The sequence below is a fragment of the Poecilia formosa genome, unplaced genomic scaffold, assembly GCF_000485575.1.
Source record: "Poecilia formosa unplaced genomic scaffold, Poecilia_formosa-5.1.2 Scaffold4, whole genome shotgun sequence".
Lineage (NCBI taxonomy): Eukaryota > Metazoa > Chordata > Actinopteri > Cyprinodontiformes > Poeciliidae > Poecilia > Poecilia formosa.
This window is the reverse complement of record NW_006799943.1, coordinates 5,664,151-5,682,853: the sequence shown is the minus strand read 5'-3', so window position 1 is coordinate 5,682,853 and position 18,703 is coordinate 5,664,151. Positions and strand designations below refer to the sequence as shown.

The following is an 18,703-nucleotide window of genomic DNA, read 5'->3' as shown; positions in this document are numbered from 1 at the left end:
TAGATAGATAGATAGATAGATAGATAGATAGATAGATAGATAGATAGATAGATAGATAGATAGATAGATAGATAGATAGATAGATAGATAGATAGATACTTTAATACCTTGTAAATCAATGTTTAAAACCGTCTCTACAAGCTTTGCAAATCCAGATATTGATTTTGTTTATTTGCTTTGTTGACTTCGCATGTTGGCACACAGCTACTGTCAAACAGATTGGGAATTATTCAGATCTTGCCACAGACTTTCCCACAGTAACATCCCAGCTCAGGATGATGCTGCAATCGCCATGTTCCATTGTCTGTAGGGTAATGCACAGGGTTCCTTTTATGCCTACAAATAGTATTTTCCAAGTATTCCAAAAAAGTTCAAGTTTGGTCTCATCTAATCTGAGTGAAATGTCTCCCACCATTTGTGTCACAGGTAGCTACAATGTTTTCCCTCAGATGTAAACTCTGACTTATTTCAGTCTGGAGCCGAAACCTTTAGCTGGCAACTTACACGAGCCTCTGAATGGGATCGCCAGTCGGCCCTGGATGCTGTTGACCAGTATAATGTGTCCTGATCTTCTTGACATCATCGCCGGAAGAACACCTGCCACGATTTACAGTTGAGATAAAGCCAGTCTACAAGCCACAGTTAAAACTGATTACACCCAACCTGAAGCTGGATTTGTAACGGCATGCCGCTCACCTTTGGCGAGGCTGCTCGGACCAAAGTAGTTGATGTCCATGATGTTTCTGTCCAGCTCCAGAGAGACGCTGTGGACGGGGGCTTTCAGCTTCATGCTGCTGTTGCAGATCAGCACATCCACGTAGCCATAGCACTCCATGACCTCAGCCACCACATCCTCCATGCTGTCCATGTCACTGAAATCCAGGATCACCAGCTTTGGGGCGAATGTCTAAATGGAAACAAGTGGCACTTTGTAAGGTATGGATAATTGATTGCGAGTCTAAAAGATGAAAATGCAGGGTATTTATTAAAAAAACAAATACCCCACAAAAATATTTTGTAATAGATAACACACGTTCCTAGAATAAATGATTTATTCCAATTCTGCATGAATACAGAATGAAACTTGGATCGCATGCACAGAAGGACAGGAAAGGATAACCGAGCTATCAGAAAAGAAAACATCCTTTATGATAAACCGATACTGATTGGCTCTGTGTCGCCCGCACAGCTATCTAAACTTTCTCTGGCCATACGCTCCATGTGCAGTGGTGTGTGTAAGCGAAGAGACAGATGAGGACAGCATGCTGTCAGACAGGATATCCTTCCATTGTGTTGAGCAGAGGAAGTGTTTATCTGAGAGGCGGCGACAGAAGGAGTTTCTGATCAAAACAAGAACGGACTCTGATATCCATGGGCCGTTTGCGGAGCTGTCACACACCTTACAGAAAGCCAGCAGTACACTGGGGTCTGCTGGAGGTCGCAAAAGGTAGACCCAACGGCCCAAAACATCCAGCCAACGCTACTTTGAAGGTTTAAGTCAAAGCATATTTATGGATTAGAAGTGCCCACATAAGATTCAGATCTAGATTTAATTTGAAAATTTGTGGTAAGACTGGAAAAACAATGTCTCATTTTCTTTTTGCTTTGTGTTGGTTTACCACATTAAGTCTCAATAAAATCTTTTGAGGTTTGTGGTTGCTAATTCAATTAAGTCGCATTTGACCATTCACCCATTCACCCATTGCATACCCATTTCTTCCTGTAAGTGTGGGCGTGGAGTGGTGGGCAGACTGGTGCCTATCTCCAGAAGTCATTGGGCGAGAAGCGGAGTACACCCTGGACGGGTTGCTAGTCCGTCACAGGGCAGCACACAGATTTGGCGCTCATGCTGCCCTGGGTAGCTTCCCATATGGACTGTACCAATCAAATGGCTCAGTACAGTTAAAAAGGAGCATGATTCATCTTAAGAACCTGAAGTGACACACTTTCTGGCATGTACCGTTGGTCCTCCTTTCATTTCCTCACCTCTCTTGGATCAGAGGCAGTAGTCAGAGAGTCATACAGGGATTCCAGCTTATCCCAGGTAGTTCCACACAGGATGAGTCTGGCACCGGCCTTATGGAAGAGATGGGCACATTCTGAAGAACACAACAAGAACATGCTATTTAGACAAATATATCTGCAAAAAAGAACAATTGCTGACTGCCTTAGCTAAACTTGTTTCAACAAGGATTACATCTAATGGAGCGTCTAAAAACCAGTCATGAAAACAAATATCTGTGTTTTCTGTGAAATTGAAACAAACATTCTTTTTCAAAATGTAGATATTTATTATTCCTACTGAAAGAAAACAAGACAAGAAAAGAATTAGCCTGGAAATTAGCATAGCGCAGCATCCAGGTAGTTACAAACTAAATTGTTTGAACATTTACCCATATGACAAAATACAAAGAAAAAATTTTATATTTACTTTTGTGCTAATATAAGGAACCATTTTTAAGTTTGAATCAATTGAATGCTAATAAAAGCTTAGCATAAGAGTATCCATTGTCGATATGATTTAATTTAGACAGACCAATTTACCTAATAGTTATGATTTTGGACTGTTGGGGGTTTGGGGAAGCTGGAGTGCCCTGGGAAAACCCACGAATGCTTGGGGAAAAGATGGAAATTTCAAGCAGTAAAAACTCCAGGTCAGGATTCAAACTCGGAGCCTTCTTTTTGCAAGGCAACAGTGCTACCAAGTGCTGCACCATGGAGCCCTTAGCATAAAACTGGAAAAAAAGAGAAATTATTCAGTTTTTTTCACCTTCCTCTATCAAGGAAAAACCCTTAAGCACCAAGTCTGACTTCCAAAAAGACATAATTTGGTACACATGCGGACCAGCTCTGGTTGTGCATGTGATTCGATTTACAAGGAGCTGGCACATCTGAAACGAGAACAGGAAAGGAGTGAGTGGAGGTCTTATGAGTGGAAAGAAAGTGTTATCGGGTAGTTGCCAGAGCATCTGAAGTCAATAAGAACAGCAACTGGAGATCAGCAGAGACGAAAGATTCCTGATAGATGAAATAGACATTTCATGGAAATGTGACATTAGCTCAATGTTGAAAACAACGGATGTTTTAAGGCAACTGCATGACCTAGCAGGCCAAATAGTGTTGTAGAGAGTTCACCACACAGTCTGGGCAACCAGACGGCTTCACCCAAACTTGTAAAGCAACTGCTCTCAAACACAAGTCCTGGAAACGGTAATTGACGTGACTACAATACAATCCTTTACAAGTGATTTTGTTGTGTGCCGAGCCTGGCAACACGATTGCTCCATTCATAATTCCATGACTAAACATACGGTGTCATGTCTCTGATATCAATTCATTGAATCTGTGACAGTGCGTTGCAACTGGCAGAAATACATTTTCGTAGGACTTAAGTGAGGTCAAGTATTTTGAACAGTACCAGCTCCCGCTCCTGAGACGGCATCAGTGATCACCACGACTTTGTTGCGCACTAAGGTCTTGGACATGAACTGTAAGACCTCGTTGTAGATGTAGTACACCCCTGCTGCCACGACTATTAGCAGGGGCAACACCATCACCGAGGGGAGGCCCATGTTCTGCAGAGAAGAAAACAGGAGTCAGTGAAGGAGACTCCAGTTTGTTGGTCAAGTCAAACACATAGTCAGCTACTGACACAAAAAGCAAGTCTGAATTCAACTGCTACTAGGACAACCCAATCATCAAAGTTTGCTCTTTATCTTGAACTTCATGAACCCTTGTGAGTCAGAGAAAGCACATTGATACAGTAATGGAGGCTCTTTGTTTGCTGCTGTAAATTAGTGTGAGTCGACATTGGATTGCATCAAATCAGTGGACCTTTGAAAAGCATTTGAGGAATTGTGCAATCCAGGCACTGACACTGTCTGGAGATACGCTGGACTCCACTGACTCACCTGTATTTCATGTGTCCATCAAAATCCCTGTTTTAGAAAGACCAGTGTGTGAGATAGTTCCTTGCCAGATTGTTTGACTCTGGTCGCAGTGTCTAAGGAGATTCTTCCCCCTTCTTCTGTACAATCATAAAACTTAGATTACTGTCTCTTTATGTCTTCTTGGAAGTCTACCTTTTTCTCCCTTTGCATCCCTGCTGAGTGACTACCTGTCCTTATAGTGTCTGCTTGGTAACCTTCCTTTGAGTAGTCACTTGAAACTCAGACTGGTCTTAGAATTTGAACCTCCCCAGCATTAATCACCTGGCTGATCATTCCTGGGTCATAGGTCCTGGGTACACTTGATCACATTCTTCAAGCAATCCCCAATGCTTTCATTGTTGACAATGTTTAGTCTCTGCTTAAACTCACTTAGTTAATTGTCCCTAAGAACTGTAGATTGATGGAAATGTTCTTTATTGTCTCTTGGGGAAATTCAGGATGCAACTGTGCACTTCAACTTTATTTTCACTTGTTCAAACACTCCACAATAATATACCTGTAATCTCTTGTTTCTGTTTGTTGTAAATTTTCTCTGGGAGAGTCCAATACAAATTTATGGTTTTGAAAACTGGTCAACATGATAAAGGCGATCAGCAACGTCTCATTTTGCTGATTTATAATGGTGGTAGTAGTTCAAAAGTGCCTGTTAGCTTGACACTAGGTCAACAGGCTGAGTTAACAAGATATGAAACTAGTTTGTTTAACTTGGTTCTTTTTGTATTGTTATTTAATTTAGAAATTAATTTGAGAGAAAACAGTCACCAGTGCTGTCCTTATGTCTTACCTACAGGAACTTGCAAAAGTATTAACAGGCTGTGATTACTAATTTGGTGACCTCTGAATGCAATTTGTTGCACTTAGTTTTATGTAGCGATAACAAAGTAAATAGTCTTTAATAGAAATGTATGCCACACTTTTCACAATGTACATGATTTTCAAAACCATGAATTGTTTTGCACTATTTTGTGTTTGTCTATCACATATAATAAGGACATTAATGTAAAGCGGTGGGACAAAGTGTATAAAATGTTCACTTTGTATGTTCGACCAAGAATACATTTGCTTACAACCTAACCTTACTTCTGATATTCTCAGATTAGCAAACAGGGAAACTGAGGCTATAAAACGGCTCATGTGTGTCGGCTCAGGGCTATAAAGGGTAGGATATTTAGGTCATCTCCCAGTTTAGGGAACTGACACATTTGCATTTCAAAGCAGCTTTTGGTCACTTCAGGAAGCAGAAGACGGCATCGTCATGACAACATACATGACTCTTCTGCTGGTATTTAAAAAGCTTTGTTTATAAAATCCCAAATTTAACATAGCTATTTGTTTTCTAACTGGGTGATTTTGAACTAGGTTATAATGCACTGGGTGAATGCATTTGCATTTTCTCTTTGTGTTCTTGACTAAACTTGCAACAAACATGTTCAACTTCCATGAGGGTTTGCATTTGGACTTCTCGGTAATATAGTTTCCATGTGAAATGAGGTGAACGGCTAAATATATTCTGGACTTGGAGGCTCCACAGACTGTCATCTTTGGAACACTGTCATAGGACACCCTAAAGGCCACAGCCGGAGAGATTCATGTTTAAATGTCCAACCTTTCCCGTCCAATCTAACAAGTGGAAACAGGTTAAGATAAAGGTTAATCCACACTGAAATCTCCTGATCGCTCCACAGATCCAGTTCCCTGCTTAGCTCCCTGTTTGGACTGACACATGATTAAGGTTAGTCGGCTTGTGCATGCACAACTATAGCAACCAACCGACAGACACAAAGACCTGTAATCTGTGTTATTATTGGTTCACTTACAGCATGGACAGGGAGCTAATCCTTCAGCAGGACTGGCTGGCTGTTGTTCTTTTATGGATTGAGTCGCGTAAATGAGGCCCTTCTCTTCCCCCTCGCCCATTCATACGGTACCGCTCCTCTCTGTGTCTGATTAAGTGCTCTACAGTGGACCCCCCACACACCCCCTTGCTTATAATAGCCTCCCCTTGAGTCAGGCAATAATACACACGCATGCAGTGTAAAGTATCTGAAGTATGCCCTCTTGGTGCCAGCTTGAAGAGAGGAGGCACAAGTTTGGGTGTCAGCTCCACTCCTTGCTTGGGGTATTAAGAAGTTGGTTAAAAAAACCTAAAGACTCTGGGATTCAAAATAAAAATAATTAAAAATAAATTAATAAAATCCTTGATTTTCCTTGCGTCTAAATGTACATATTTATATTTAATCATTTGAAATATTTCCATAAATAAATTACATTTATTTATTTTTTTCCTGCTGAGTCATTTTGGTTTCTGGTTAATGATTACAACAAATTCTTAAAATGTGATTAATAGGCTCACTCCATTATAACTAGTTATTATGACTAAGGAGTTAACTGATAACAGTGAACATACACACGTCAAATCTTGATGAAACATTGTTTAAAACAAGCAAATCCAAATAATACTTAAACAGCAACTTGGTTTTTAAATACCACTTCAGTAACCATACACAGCTAAAACCACATATTAACTTTTTTCTTCTCATTGGCAAAATTTAATATAAAAGTATGAACAAATCAAACATTGTAAAAGCAAAGAAAGTTTGCTGAAGACTGCATCAAGTTTGTCTTAAAATATATAAGCAAAGAAACAAATTTTAACATAGTTATTTCATAGCTTATGGCTGCCCACTTTGTTCACATATGAACCAGTTTACATTTTCCTGAAATCCATAAATGTGATCAACTTTATCACATTAAATCCAAATAAAATACACATTTACGGAGATAATGTGATTAATTTGATTTAACACATCGGAATATTTCAGTGACATTGCTCCGGCTGTAGGTGGCAGCAGTGTGCAGTTATCGCGAGATCCCTTGGAATTCCCGGAGCTTGTGTGTGTTCACCTCTCCTCTCCTCCTCGCTCCACTGGGAAAGAAGAAAATAAACCCGCTGCTGCTACAAGGAGGCTAGTTATGGAACCGAACCTTTAAATACTCGTTTTTCTCCGTTATGACTGGCTAAGAAGTGGTTTGTCCGCGTGCAGTGTTTTTACCCGAGAGGAAAACATTTTAACATTTGGACCTTCAAACCCTCGGCGTTATAAAAAATAGGAAAAAAAGTAAAGTTGAAGAAGCGAACCCGAAGAGGATTTCAGCAGCGTTGTATCAGCTTGCTAGCCTCAACCGCTAACCGGGGGCTAAGGAGCACTGGATGAACTTCGTATGGAGCGACTGCTGCGGATGGGTCTGGAGTTTTCTGCCTGACTGTAAGCCTTTCTTTGGGTTTGGAGCTCACGGAACGCCGCTTTGGTGAATGGACTCTACCCGTCTGCTGTTCACGGGCAGCAATTGCGCGAATGCCGCTATTGTGGTTTTCGCCATCCCGCTATTAAGCTTGAGATCCACTGGGAAGCTAACAGGATATTAGCCTCCTTCTCCCCTCTTCTCTTTGTGGTTGCAGGCCAGGGACTGGAAAGCATTCATCACTGAGCTGGGTGCTGGGAATGCTGGCTTGATGGCAGCTAATTATTTATCCGGAAAGCAGCAACTGGATACAGTTTAAGCGGCGAAAAGGAAACGTTTGTTGCGGATGCTGAAGTCCCGAAACTGCGTTTGTTACTTGAAAATGCGTCGGAGCGCTGGAGCTTATTCCAACTCGGGATAAGGGGGGGTGGGACACACAGGAGAACAGCGGGATTACAACTTCAAGGTCTTTGGGAAATTAAGCTAACCCCAGTTCGTATTTTGTTTTTTTCAATAAGTGTTAAAATATAATGTCTGCCGCGAAGGAAAATACTTGTAGGAAATTTCAAGCGAACTTCTTCAATAAAAGTAAATGTCAAAACTGCTTCAAACCGAGGGAGCTGCATCTGCTGACCGACCAGGACCTGACCCAGGTAAGCCAGTTAAAACCCAATTCAGCATTTTAGTTTGTTTATTTTTTTAATGGACACTAGTTCAAGGTATACAATCCCAAAAAACTCGATTGAGTTGCTCTACAGTCAGTACGGAATATTTTAATAAAAACACAGCTTGTGATGTGAGAAAACCGTATTCGCGAAAACACACAAAAAAATGCGATTTTACTGCTTTTCGGTATTTTAGCCACTTCAACATCGGGGCAGTTATGCTTGGAATCCCAGGTCTTTGACCAGACAAACCTGAACTGGGGTGTTTTCTTTTTTTACAATAATTACAGAGTTCACATGAAACTATGATTAATGGAAAAAAACACAAAGGGACATTTTTGAAGTGCATCCGTATTTGTTTTAACTAAGCTTTAGATTTCCTGATTTTTATATAAAAAGATAAAAGAACCCCACTTAAAATATTTGTCTGACTAATTTCTGACATGAGTAATCCGTCATTATGTTGAGTGAAGATGAAGTCACGCTTTGTGAGCGAGCGAGCAGTCGTTCCTTTTTTTGCTACAAAATGGAAAAAAGGTTTTTATTACAATTATATATATAATATTAGCGGATAACTAAGTCTTCTTCACATTGTTATCACTACTACACTGAAGAGTGTTATGTCTGCAAAAAAAAAGTGACGGTGCTTGGGTGTCCGGTGGTGCATTGACTGGCTGGAAAAAAGGCTAGGATTTTTTAGTTTTCAACCAATGATAACAGACAAATCCAACCATCAACCAATTTACACTTTTATCTGTACATCTCTTGGGAATGTTACTCCTCCTTTTTTTATCAGAGCAAACCAAATGTTTCACAAATCACAAGTTTTGTAAAAAAAAAAAAAAAAATGCAAACCAGATTTGATATCTAACATTTTAGATCTCTGCATACTCCAGCTTCCTCCCACAGCCTGAAAACATCACGGTTAGGTTAGTTGTTCTCTCTAAATTCTCCTTGAACGTGAGTGTATCTGTGCATAGTCGTTTTCCCTTTGAATCTCTATACGTTTCCCTATGGAAATGTTAGATTTCTGAACTAGATTACTCCTTAAAGTCCCTAGAATACCGTTTTTACTCAAGCTCCAATTTTCCATGTTGTGTGAGCAGATTTAAGTCCAGATGTTTTAAGAAATAAAATGGACTGGACAGCTACACCCTTGTAGCTTTAAGAAAAGGTAAACAGAAGAAGTGTTGATCGGTTGGATGTGAAGGTTGAGTTCATCAACAGGATGTCATTACAGGCAATCGACTTTGTGTGTGTGATGCAATCAGCATGCTTCAGAGTGTTTGCTGTGTGGTAATGAGGATAGAGTTTGGGGTAAGTGTTTATTTAGGCAAAAGTTTAAAAAAATATATAACTTTTTTCCCCCTTGTTCACTGCAACCAGCCAGCGTTCCTTGACGGATTGTGCGATCTGAAGCTGTTTGGTTTGTTGGGAGGTAAAACTCTGTTCATCTGTGATGTGTGTTTGGAGCGTTCCTCTCTCGGATCATTAGTTTACTCTGATATATCCTGTAATCGATGCCAGATGGGCCCTTGAACACGTCGTTAAAAATAAAAAATAAAAAAAAATCAAACGGCAACGTCAGCATCCTGCTATTGCAATTTGCGCATCTCTTAACCCCTCAAACGCAGTCTGGATGGAGGGGCTCACGGTTACATCACTTCCTCTAATCCCCCTTTGACCCTGTGCAACGGCGTCTCCTGCGAAGGAGTTTGTTCCTCCCTCCGTCGACGTTGCCAGGATTTTTCTGAAAACGCTCCCAGATTGCCACCAATCCCAGCAGTCTGCGGGGAGCCGCCGCCGCACAAGGAAGTTTCTGTGAGCCTTCCATCTGGACAAACTTCAAACCAGTTAGCGGCACCAGACCCTGTTACGTAACACCGTGTAAGCAGGATGCGGCTCCAGAGCCTCGGTTAACAGATCGAAGGTGAGGCGTAGGGGATTTGTAAAGAAAAACAAAACAAAAAAAAAAGGCACACTCCCAGTGTTCAGAAGAGATGAACCCGACAACCCCCGGTGAAAGAAAGCTCCTCTAGATCTCCCTAATGCAGTTAGGGCATCATGAATGGGTGATTTAGCTAAGTGAATTTCAGTCCTAAATTAAATGTGAGTTAATCAGAGCTGCAGTTTGCTTTGAAACGGAGAGGAAAGTTGCGCAAAAGAGGACAGTGACCGGCAGAAACAGCCCTTCTCTGTTCAGCAGGAGAATAAAAGGTGGGTTGAGGAAGAGGAGGAGGAGGGGGGAGGGGCGGCTCCTGCTGCCTGAGAGAATGTCCTTTATTACAGACAGTGTGCTCCACAAGGAGTTTTACCCCCCTCCACACCCCTCTCCGTCTGTTGCCACGGTTTTTCTCTCTGTCACACAAATCGTTTGTTCCCACTGTGTTGGGAGATCGGGCCCGTTGGGGGACGAGGGGGCGGTGTGGGGGGCAAATCCCACCGTCCGTCTAGCAGAGAAGACCGGAGGAAGGACAGTGATGGAGGACGCCGGAAGGCCGAGGTTAACGCAAACGTGGGAGAAACAGAGATACGACGGGGATGGAGGAGTGGGAGCGGGAGAGACGGGAAGTGTGTGGTCGAAGGGAAAAGCAGGATCGTTTTCCATCGGCTGCTTAGTCCCACCGTTCCAGCTCACTTCCCCATAATCATATAAACGGTTGAGTGGAAATAAGGCTTTCTGTTTCATTTATGCCAATAATCTTACACAGTTTGTTCGTTCTTATGTGTTTTTAGAAGCTTTAAAACGGCTTATACTAATCAGGCATTATTATGACTCCTTACTGGAAACCTGCAACATTTTTATTTATTTTTTTATCTTGGCATCTACCAGTGGGCAGGATGTTCTGTGTGGGTTAGAAGGAGGGCAAATGGGGTAATGTAAGCACTGGCATCTTAGTGCCAGATACCATGGCGCACCTTCGAGGGTCGAGCAGAGTTCACGCCTCCAAGCCAAACTGGATCCAACGCTCTATGAGACAGATGGTTTAAAGGGGTTTTTTATGCTTAGTAGGCAGTTGAGTTGTTCTCACTGATCCAATTAAATAATGCAGGAATCCTCTGCATTCTGGAAAAATAAAACCAGCTTCACTTGCTAAAGCCAAGACAAATTGTCTGGAATATGTAGACTTTTCGTAAAAGCCTAAAAACAATTTGTATTCAGGAACAGGTGAAGTTTGCAAGTGAGGGAGCTTTTAGTTTTTTAAGGATCAGTGTGATCATTATGGAGGTTCTTGGATCATGGGTAAGCTTGGATTCCCTTTGTGTGAATCAACTTTCTTCTATCAAATCCACTCAGAGCTCACCAGCTTTAGATTGCTTACTTATGATGAAACAGCAATCCCTCCATGAAGCTGTGATCGCAGCTATCAACGCAAACATTTGCAAATCATCACAACGTTTCCGTAAAGCCGACCATTCACCTTCATGTTTTCTGTATTTCCTTCTCTTTTGACCAATCACAGCAACTTGGCTGAATTTTGACCAGTCCCCTCTGCCCCCTATGAATTTAACTTCCTGTTTCAATTTGTGAAACAGGAGGTTGATCATTTTACATCCCTTGCTGGTTAACTAATGCCAGGAATAAACCAAATCCTCTTAAGTTCTTGTACAGAAGTTGTGCTCATGGTTGCTTTCCACATATTTAAAATAAATCTTTATTGTCACAATAGAAAGAGCAAACAGTCATGGAGGAGACCAAAGGCCAGCATCATCGTCCTGATGATGCTGGGTCTTCAACTTAATGGGAAACAGAGAAGTAATGGGAAGGTTATGTGCAGCAATATCAACTTTTTTGTAAGAACATATTGCAGCAAAAATAATCTAAAGAAAATGTGAAACTTTTTGAAAACGGTGCTGCGAAATCAGTCATTTTAGGCAGCAACAATCACAATACAAACCCAGAGGAAGTGAAAGAGGCGAGTCATTATTTCTCATGAAGACGATTCTGCAGCTCCAAGGCAAAAGTTTCTCCACAGCTATATCGATTAACCTGTCATTCACAGGTTGTCATTCACAGACACGAGAGGACCCAAATTTGGGTCCTCTCGTGAATGACAGGTTAACAAACACATATGCGTCTGTTTGTCTGTTCTCCTTCTGCTCAGAAGTAGAGATAAAATTTGGCAGCCACTCTTTAATTTGTGGCTCATTAACCGGCCGTTTTTCTTCCTCGAGATTTCAGACATTAAGTCATGGTGAGAACATCTAATGCGACTCCTCGTATTAGGAAATGGAATGAAGCGTATTCAGTTTCTGTTGGGTGCCTTTTTTTTTTTTTTACAGAGCACTTCTTTTAGGTAATGGTTCTTTCATAAAATCAGCATAATCCAGATTATTGAGGTTCAGCTTGGAAATACACATTTTCAAGCATTTCAGCACAAATCATAGAAATCCAGTTGCAGCCAAAAGTGTGGCAAAATCAGCCTTTTTTGGGGGGGTGTTGGCAGTTTAATCAGAGCTAGTGCTAGCTCTCACAATTTCCTGTCCAGAGAAAAGAAATGGAGAGGAGGAGGATTCATCAAAGAAAATAACTTTGCACCACTCTCCTGCAGTTCATCCTTGTTTTCCCAAAGACATTCAGTTTGTCCTCACTGTTTTTGTTGGACAGAAGTAACTTCTTGGCTTCTCCTCAGAATCAGCTTTATTGGCCAAATTTGTGCACACAAGCAAGGAAGTTGACTTTGGTTATTCTTTGCTCTCAAGAAAGACATTTGAAATGTACATTTATGAAAAAGATTCCTAAAAATATTATTTTTCCATAAATATACAGAGTTTTTGCAAAGCAAAAACTATTATGTTTTTGTTATGATGCATATCATCAGGACGCAGAATAGTGAGGTTTGTTGAGTATTGGTGACATTCAGGTCGGATGAATGCGACCTGAACGTTTGGTCACATTTGAATCGGATACATATTGGATACCCAAGTGACCTGGGTCGCATTCGCAAAGAATCCGACCGGTGTTGTTCAGACTGTCATGAAAAGATCAGATACAGGTCGCATTACGTCAAAAAAAAAAAAAAAAAAAACGGAATTGGGTCACTTATGGGTGTAGTGTGAATGCAGCCTAAGTTAGCGCTTTAGGATTTAGCTAAATGTTTTTAAAGTTAGCTAAAGCACTAAACAAAAAAATTTACTCTGCTGTTGGCGAATTAGCAGAAGAGTGCCCACCACTACTTCTGATCTATTGCATTGTCCACTAATCTTAGGTGAGTTAAACACTGTTGTTCTTTTGGCCACATGAAGAACTGCTGTGTCCATTTGTGCATTCGGTGAGTTAATCAGCAGGCACTCAGCCTCTCAGCTGAAACGCATGCAAACCTGGCAACCAAGTTAAGCATTTGCTGCGCTCGTCTCTGTGATTTCTCTTTCATCAGTAAGAGCCGTCACATTTCACTGCGCAGACTGAAGTGGGAGTATGTTCAGACTGGCACAGCTCCTCCATAGTTATTAAAGTGATTGAAGGTCTCTACCGGAAATACTTTAAGTGTTTTATAAAGACAGTAGTTATGTAGCAGTCATCTAAAAGCTGAAAGAGTTTGTCAACAACTGAATGTGTTCTCGTTTATTCCTCAAAGTCTGGGAATGTGCTTACCGGCAACCATTTTTAGCATCCAGCTGATGCAAAAATAAAACACATTTACAAATCATTACATAAATTCCCAAAGCATTGTTTCTCATTTCATGTTTCTGCAACATACTTCTTGTGATGCTCTGCTTCCTCGCCAATGGAGTTTTTGTAGAAACCAAATGCAGGCTGAGCTCTTACCAGGGCTCCTATGCAATCTGGAAAAGTATTGGATTAGATTGACGTGTTTTCTAAGTCTAGATAAGTATGAAAAAGAAAAGTTTGGATTTCCAGACTTTATTTCCTGTGTCATTATCTTGATGAGAGGTTTTCAATTCTCTGTAGGACCTACTGTCCTACGTGTTTTAGGTGATTACAAAATATAGAATCCGGGGATCTTGAGGTTCTCCTAAAAAATTAATTTAGGGAGTTTTTTTGTATACTTGATGATCCAGTAGACTCTGTTAAATTGGGGACCAAAGGTGAAACATTTGTTCCATTTCTAGCTGGTGTGGCTCGTTTTCACGCTGCACTGTCAAATGAACCAAAACCTCTTAAAAACATGCTTACCCCCTCACCTGTTGTGGCGCTGAACCATGAACTACTGAAGGAAACATTAAACCTCAGAAGAAGACATGAACGGAACTTCCTTCTTCTCAAAATGTAAACAAAAATGGAGTAGCGTCAGATTTTAGCTATCGTAGGAAATGTCTTATCGTTGGTAAAAGATCAAGAGACATTTCTTTTGCTAGCGCTAAATGTGCACAATTGTTTTGGTTGTACTTGCCCAGAATGCCCTGTGCAGTAGCCCATTTCGTGCTTGGATTTCACATGTGCATTTAAACCGCACCAGAGTTCACTCCGACTGAATCTCTGCTTAGGTTTGTAGGTGGACCAGAGTCTGATTGATCATTCACACCTCCTCAAATGAATCGGACTTTCTGGGCAAACAAACTAGCGTTTGATTAAAGCGGGCTAAACAGGGCTGGTGTGAATGATGCACCAAAATACCAAAAATGTTGAGAATGCATTTGGATTTTAGAAGCGCTGTTTAAAAAAAAAAAAAAAAAATTATATAAAATGAATACATGTGATTATTCCAGTGTTGCTGATTCTAGTATATTTGTTGGTGGAAGGAAGTTCTCCCATCTGTGTCTGAGACGCTGCTTCTGATACTTGTTGTTTGGTCTACTATCACTGATTGCTTTGGGTCAGTTAGCGCATTCATACCTATTTCCATCTTCTTTTTTTTTTTATCTTCAAATAAATCATTTTGCATCAGAAAGATCTGACATGAGTTGTGTTTTTATTTCAAGGCTGTAGCTGTAAGTGTCTCTCGGTGGGCCTCATAGGGCCCATTCCAGCTTTTGGACAGCAAATGCCTCAACTATGTTCGCAGACTGATTATATCTTGTTGTTCAGCTCTATGGCATTTGACACCCTATCTAGTGTTTATCTCATGATAACGCGACCAAGCCTCTGCTTCCTGTTTACGCCGCGCACACACTCAGCGTCCCGGAGGGGTCAGGTGATCGAAATGGAGTGGATCTGGTTTGAACCACAAGAGAAACGCTCCTTTAGTGTTCAGTGCTGAATCCTCCTTCTTTCTGGAACTGGATGCTTTCTAATATTCCCCCCCGACACACACATGCACACACACCTCCAAATAATCTCCTCAGGCTTCATGACATCAGGGCAAGGTTGAGATAGTTTATCATGCTTTGTAGTGCTCCCAAACTCTTGATTTATGAGCTTCACAGCATGCCGTCTCTCCAAAATACCCCTTTCTTCTTCTTTTTCTTTTTTTTTAATAAGTTCAGCTCATTAAGCGTTCCTTAATAGACACGCTGCTACAAGTTGAACCTGGCACGTATGGATTTACTGCAGGCATGCAGTGACACGGAACAACGACGCGGCCAGCAGCAGAAATCCCAGACTTCAAATTGCATCCTGCTGCCTTCCAGCTGGTTCATCTGGGTTGGGCTTGTAGCGAGTTAGCGCTAACATGAGAGCAAGACTGCTAATGGTTAGCTGGTAATCCCACTCTATGGGAGAGGACATGCGTTTGAGTCGCTCTGTACTTCTGCGTGTTTTTATTGGGATTTTATGTGATGGACCAACACAAAGCATTGCGTAATTGTGAAAAGGAAGAAAACAGATGGATTTATTTTTTTGTGTGTGTTCATCTACTTTGTAGCTGCAAACATTTTATTTGCAAATGTAGCTCAAATTTGACTTGGTGGACGTCAGTTTAAGACTCACTATAGATTCTCAGTTGAGTTTAGGTCTATAGGCTTTGACTAGGCCATTAGAGTAAATTAGTATGTAGAAAATAAGTCAGTAACAAAATACATCACGATAGACACGCGATCAATATCAATAGATAGAACAACTGATTGTTCAATAATTTCACTGAACTTTGATTCAGAACTGAACAGAATTCTGGGTGGTGTAGGCAGTGGAAAGACTTTATCTGTTCAACCTCTCACGGCCAGCTAAGGAAATGTGAGTTGCATCAACTAAATCACTCGGGCTTTGGTTACCTAGCAATAACCTGTTGAATAACTTGTGTTTACCTGGCAACAACCTACTGAGTGACAGCAGCAGTTTCATGTTTTGCCATTGTGCCTCATAACTGCTTAAAAATAAACAACGGCATGAAATGAAAACTGGATAAAATAGGGAAGGTCATGGCTCCAGTTTGTCAGTATTTCAGATATTTAAAACAAAAAACTAATCAATAATTATTGATGTCAACCGATATGAACGCTTACATGGTGATAGGTTTTTAAGCCATATCGTCTACCCCTAATCCAAACTGGATTAGGACACCAAAAAGTTTGATGTCCAAACTTTTTGGCCAAAAGTGGCAAATTTAAACACTGGTGACCCACAAAATTCATTAAATTAAAAAGTGAAAAATACGTTGTGATTTAGTTTTACCTGCTCAACAATAATAATTTTTGAAAAATAAGATTAAGTATCCAAAACGTCTCATTTGGACCGTTGCCGTAATATAAGAACAACAGATATTTACCACATTTTATCGGTCGTCAGTTTTTTTATATTTTGTTGGCCAAATTTTCACCATTTTTGACTTGTGGCCAAACAAAATAATATCAAGGCCAACTTGGTCTAAACCAACCATTCCAGTGTTTATCTCTGGTTATATGTTCAATGTGAACCTCTGACAGGGTCTCATCTAGAATTACTCTTGCGTTTAGCTCCATCCATCTTCCCATCATCTCTGATCTGCTTCCCTGTGCTTGTTGAAGAAAAGTATCCACACAGCATGATGCCAACACAAGCATGCTTCACTGTGGGGATGGTGCGTTAGTTTTCCACCACCCGCAGTGTTTTTATGTTGGTCAAAAGGTTCACTCTTGCTTTCTTCTTGCCACCCTTTGATAAATCCAAGTTTGAGGAGTAATGGTTGTCATGTCAACGGATTCTCTCACGTCAGCCGTGAATGGCCCCCATTATTGTTTTTGTTAATTTTGGGGGTTTTGGAGTAAACGCTGTTGAAACTATATTACACACAAATGTATTCATTTAATGTAAAATGGGGCAGGAAAACCACTAGAGCTGGGTGGTATGGCTAATTGTTTCATACCAGATCTGATTTCCTATTTTAATTGATTTTGATTGATTTCTTTTTTCTTTCTTTTTTTTTCTGAAAAAGAAATTGCAAATGACAGAAAACATTTCCAAAAAGTGTTTTCTATTTCAGTCGTCCCTTCTATGAAGGCCAGTCTACAGGACATATAGTTTAATTGGAAGAATTAAACAAAATCGGCAGAATTAAAAACACAATTTTACTTGAACATCTCAGAATTATGTGAAAAAATTGTTTTAATAAGAAATTAACTTTTCTTTTATAAAATTGCTTCTTCCTTTGCCTACTACTACATCTTTTTTCTGGCAACATTTATGCTTGTATTACGTCTGCTGCATTCTTGTAACGACTTTATTTGCGTGAAAATGAAATCATTGGTTGACTGTTTATATTTCGTCGACTTGAATTCAAAGACCAAGTAAATAGAAGCTGAAAAACACTCTTGTCAAACAAGATGGCCGCCCTGAACATGACATCACTCGTTGGTGGAAAACAAAATCCAGATTTTCCAAAAATAAATATTCAAATCAAAAATTTGATTGATTGATTAAAATCTATGTCCTACATGAAAAGTCTGATCACAGACCAGATGTTTAGAACCTGGTTGTGTGCGAATGCTTGCACCATAGCAACAGAGGAACATCTGGATCCTAAAAGGCTTCCTTCAATTAAATTCAACCAGAGTCTTTCTTACTCAGCCTCCCCAAAGCTCACATTCTGCCTCAGCTTTAATAATTATCTAAATTACCCTTCTTTCCCTTTTTTTTTTTTTTAAACAGGCCAAGCCTATTTATGCTGGATGGCTGTGCTTGGCTCCTGAGGGAACGGACTTTGACAATCCGATGCAGAGATCCCGGGTGAGTACGCCTACACGCACTCCTCTGCAGACGTTTCTTCAGCTCTGTGGTGGAGTTCCTCACAATCTGAAATTAAGAAATGAAAGCAAATGCTTTCGGATATTGTTTTCTTTTGCTCCACGGACGAAGAACAATAGGTCTGTTCTTTGGGCTGCTCTGAAGAAATGTGTTTTGTGCTTTCAGAAATGGCAGCGGAGATTCTTCGTGCTGTACGAACATGGCTGCCTGCGCTTCGCCTTGGACGAGTCGGTGAGTGAAAACTCCTCCCACTTTGGGTTTGTTGAAGCATCAAGCTGGCTCAAGCTTTGGGTTGTTGATTCTCTACGGTGATGATATCAAAGTGGAAGGTAAAGGATTTTTTACTCACATTTCAAGACATCAGAAAAGGTAGAAACGCTGAATCCTAAAGATCGTTGAATGTTTTCTGTCTTTGACTAATCGATTGCAAATAATTATTTAATACATTGAAGATGCATCTCGTTACTGTTGCAGATGTCTATTGCTTGGGATTAAACTTTTCTTATATCACTTGAATCGGTTTTACAAACACTATCATACTGAGAGACATTTTTTTTTGTTTTATAAGTTATTCTTTGATTTTACATTGTTTGAACACAGAAGAATACAACACATTCAACTACTTGCCTGGTAAAAATATTTACATCTATTTTTCTTTATAAATTGTCTATTTTCTGTCCATTTGTGATTCTTATAGTTTTAACCTGTATGTCAGTTTCTGCATACCGTACTGACAGACNTAACCGGCCGTTTTTTTTCCTCGAGATTTCAGACATTAAGTCATG

At 40.4% G+C, this 18,703-nt stretch overlaps 2 protein-coding genes across 2 annotated transcripts in view; one reads left to right on the top strand and one right to left on the bottom strand.

Annotated features, from left to right (window-relative positions):
* Positions 1–5,914, bottom strand: part of dhrs7cb (dehydrogenase/reductase (SDR family) member 7Cb) — an 8,155-nt gene extending 2,241 nt beyond the window's left edge. The window contains exons 1-5 of the mRNA XM_007561374.2: positions 5,768–5,914; positions 3,419–3,575; positions 1,987–2,099; positions 697–907; positions 505–597 (exon numbers count right to left, since the gene is read on the bottom strand). Coding sequence (XP_007561436.1) covers positions 505–597; positions 697–907; positions 1,987–2,099; positions 3,419–3,572 — 571 coding nt within the window. The 5' untranslated portion in view covers positions 3,573–3,575; positions 5,768–5,914. The remainder of the gene's footprint in view (positions 1–504; positions 598–696; positions 908–1,986; positions 2,100–3,418; positions 3,576–5,767) is intronic.
* Positions 5,915–6,535: 621 nt separating this feature from the next.
* On the top strand, positions 6,536–18,265 carry LOC103144896 (myosin phosphatase Rho-interacting protein-like). The gene is made up of 3 exons (XM_007562069.2): positions 6,536–7,846; positions 17,823–17,900; positions 18,084–18,265. Exons 1-3 carry the CDS (start codon positions 7,724–7,726, stop codon positions 18,228–18,230), a joined length of 348 nt encoding a protein of 115 aa, XP_007562131.1. The 5' UTR covers positions 6,536–7,723; the 3' UTR covers positions 18,231–18,265.
* Positions 18,266–18,703: the final 438 nt, after the last annotated feature.

Coding starts and splice junctions, on each gene's coding strand:
- LOC103144896 (XM_007562069.2), top strand. CDS start 7,724: ATGTCTGCCGCGAAGGAAAATACTTGTAGGAAATTTCAAGCGAACTTC. Junction 7,847..17,822: donor CCGACCAGGACCTGACCCAG/GTAAGCCAGTTA, acceptor TTTTTTAAACAG/GCCAAGCCTATTTATGCTGG. Junction 17,901..18,083: donor ATCCGATGCAGAGATCCCGG/GTGAGTACGCCT, acceptor TTGTGCTTTCAG/AAATGGCAGCGGAGATTCTT.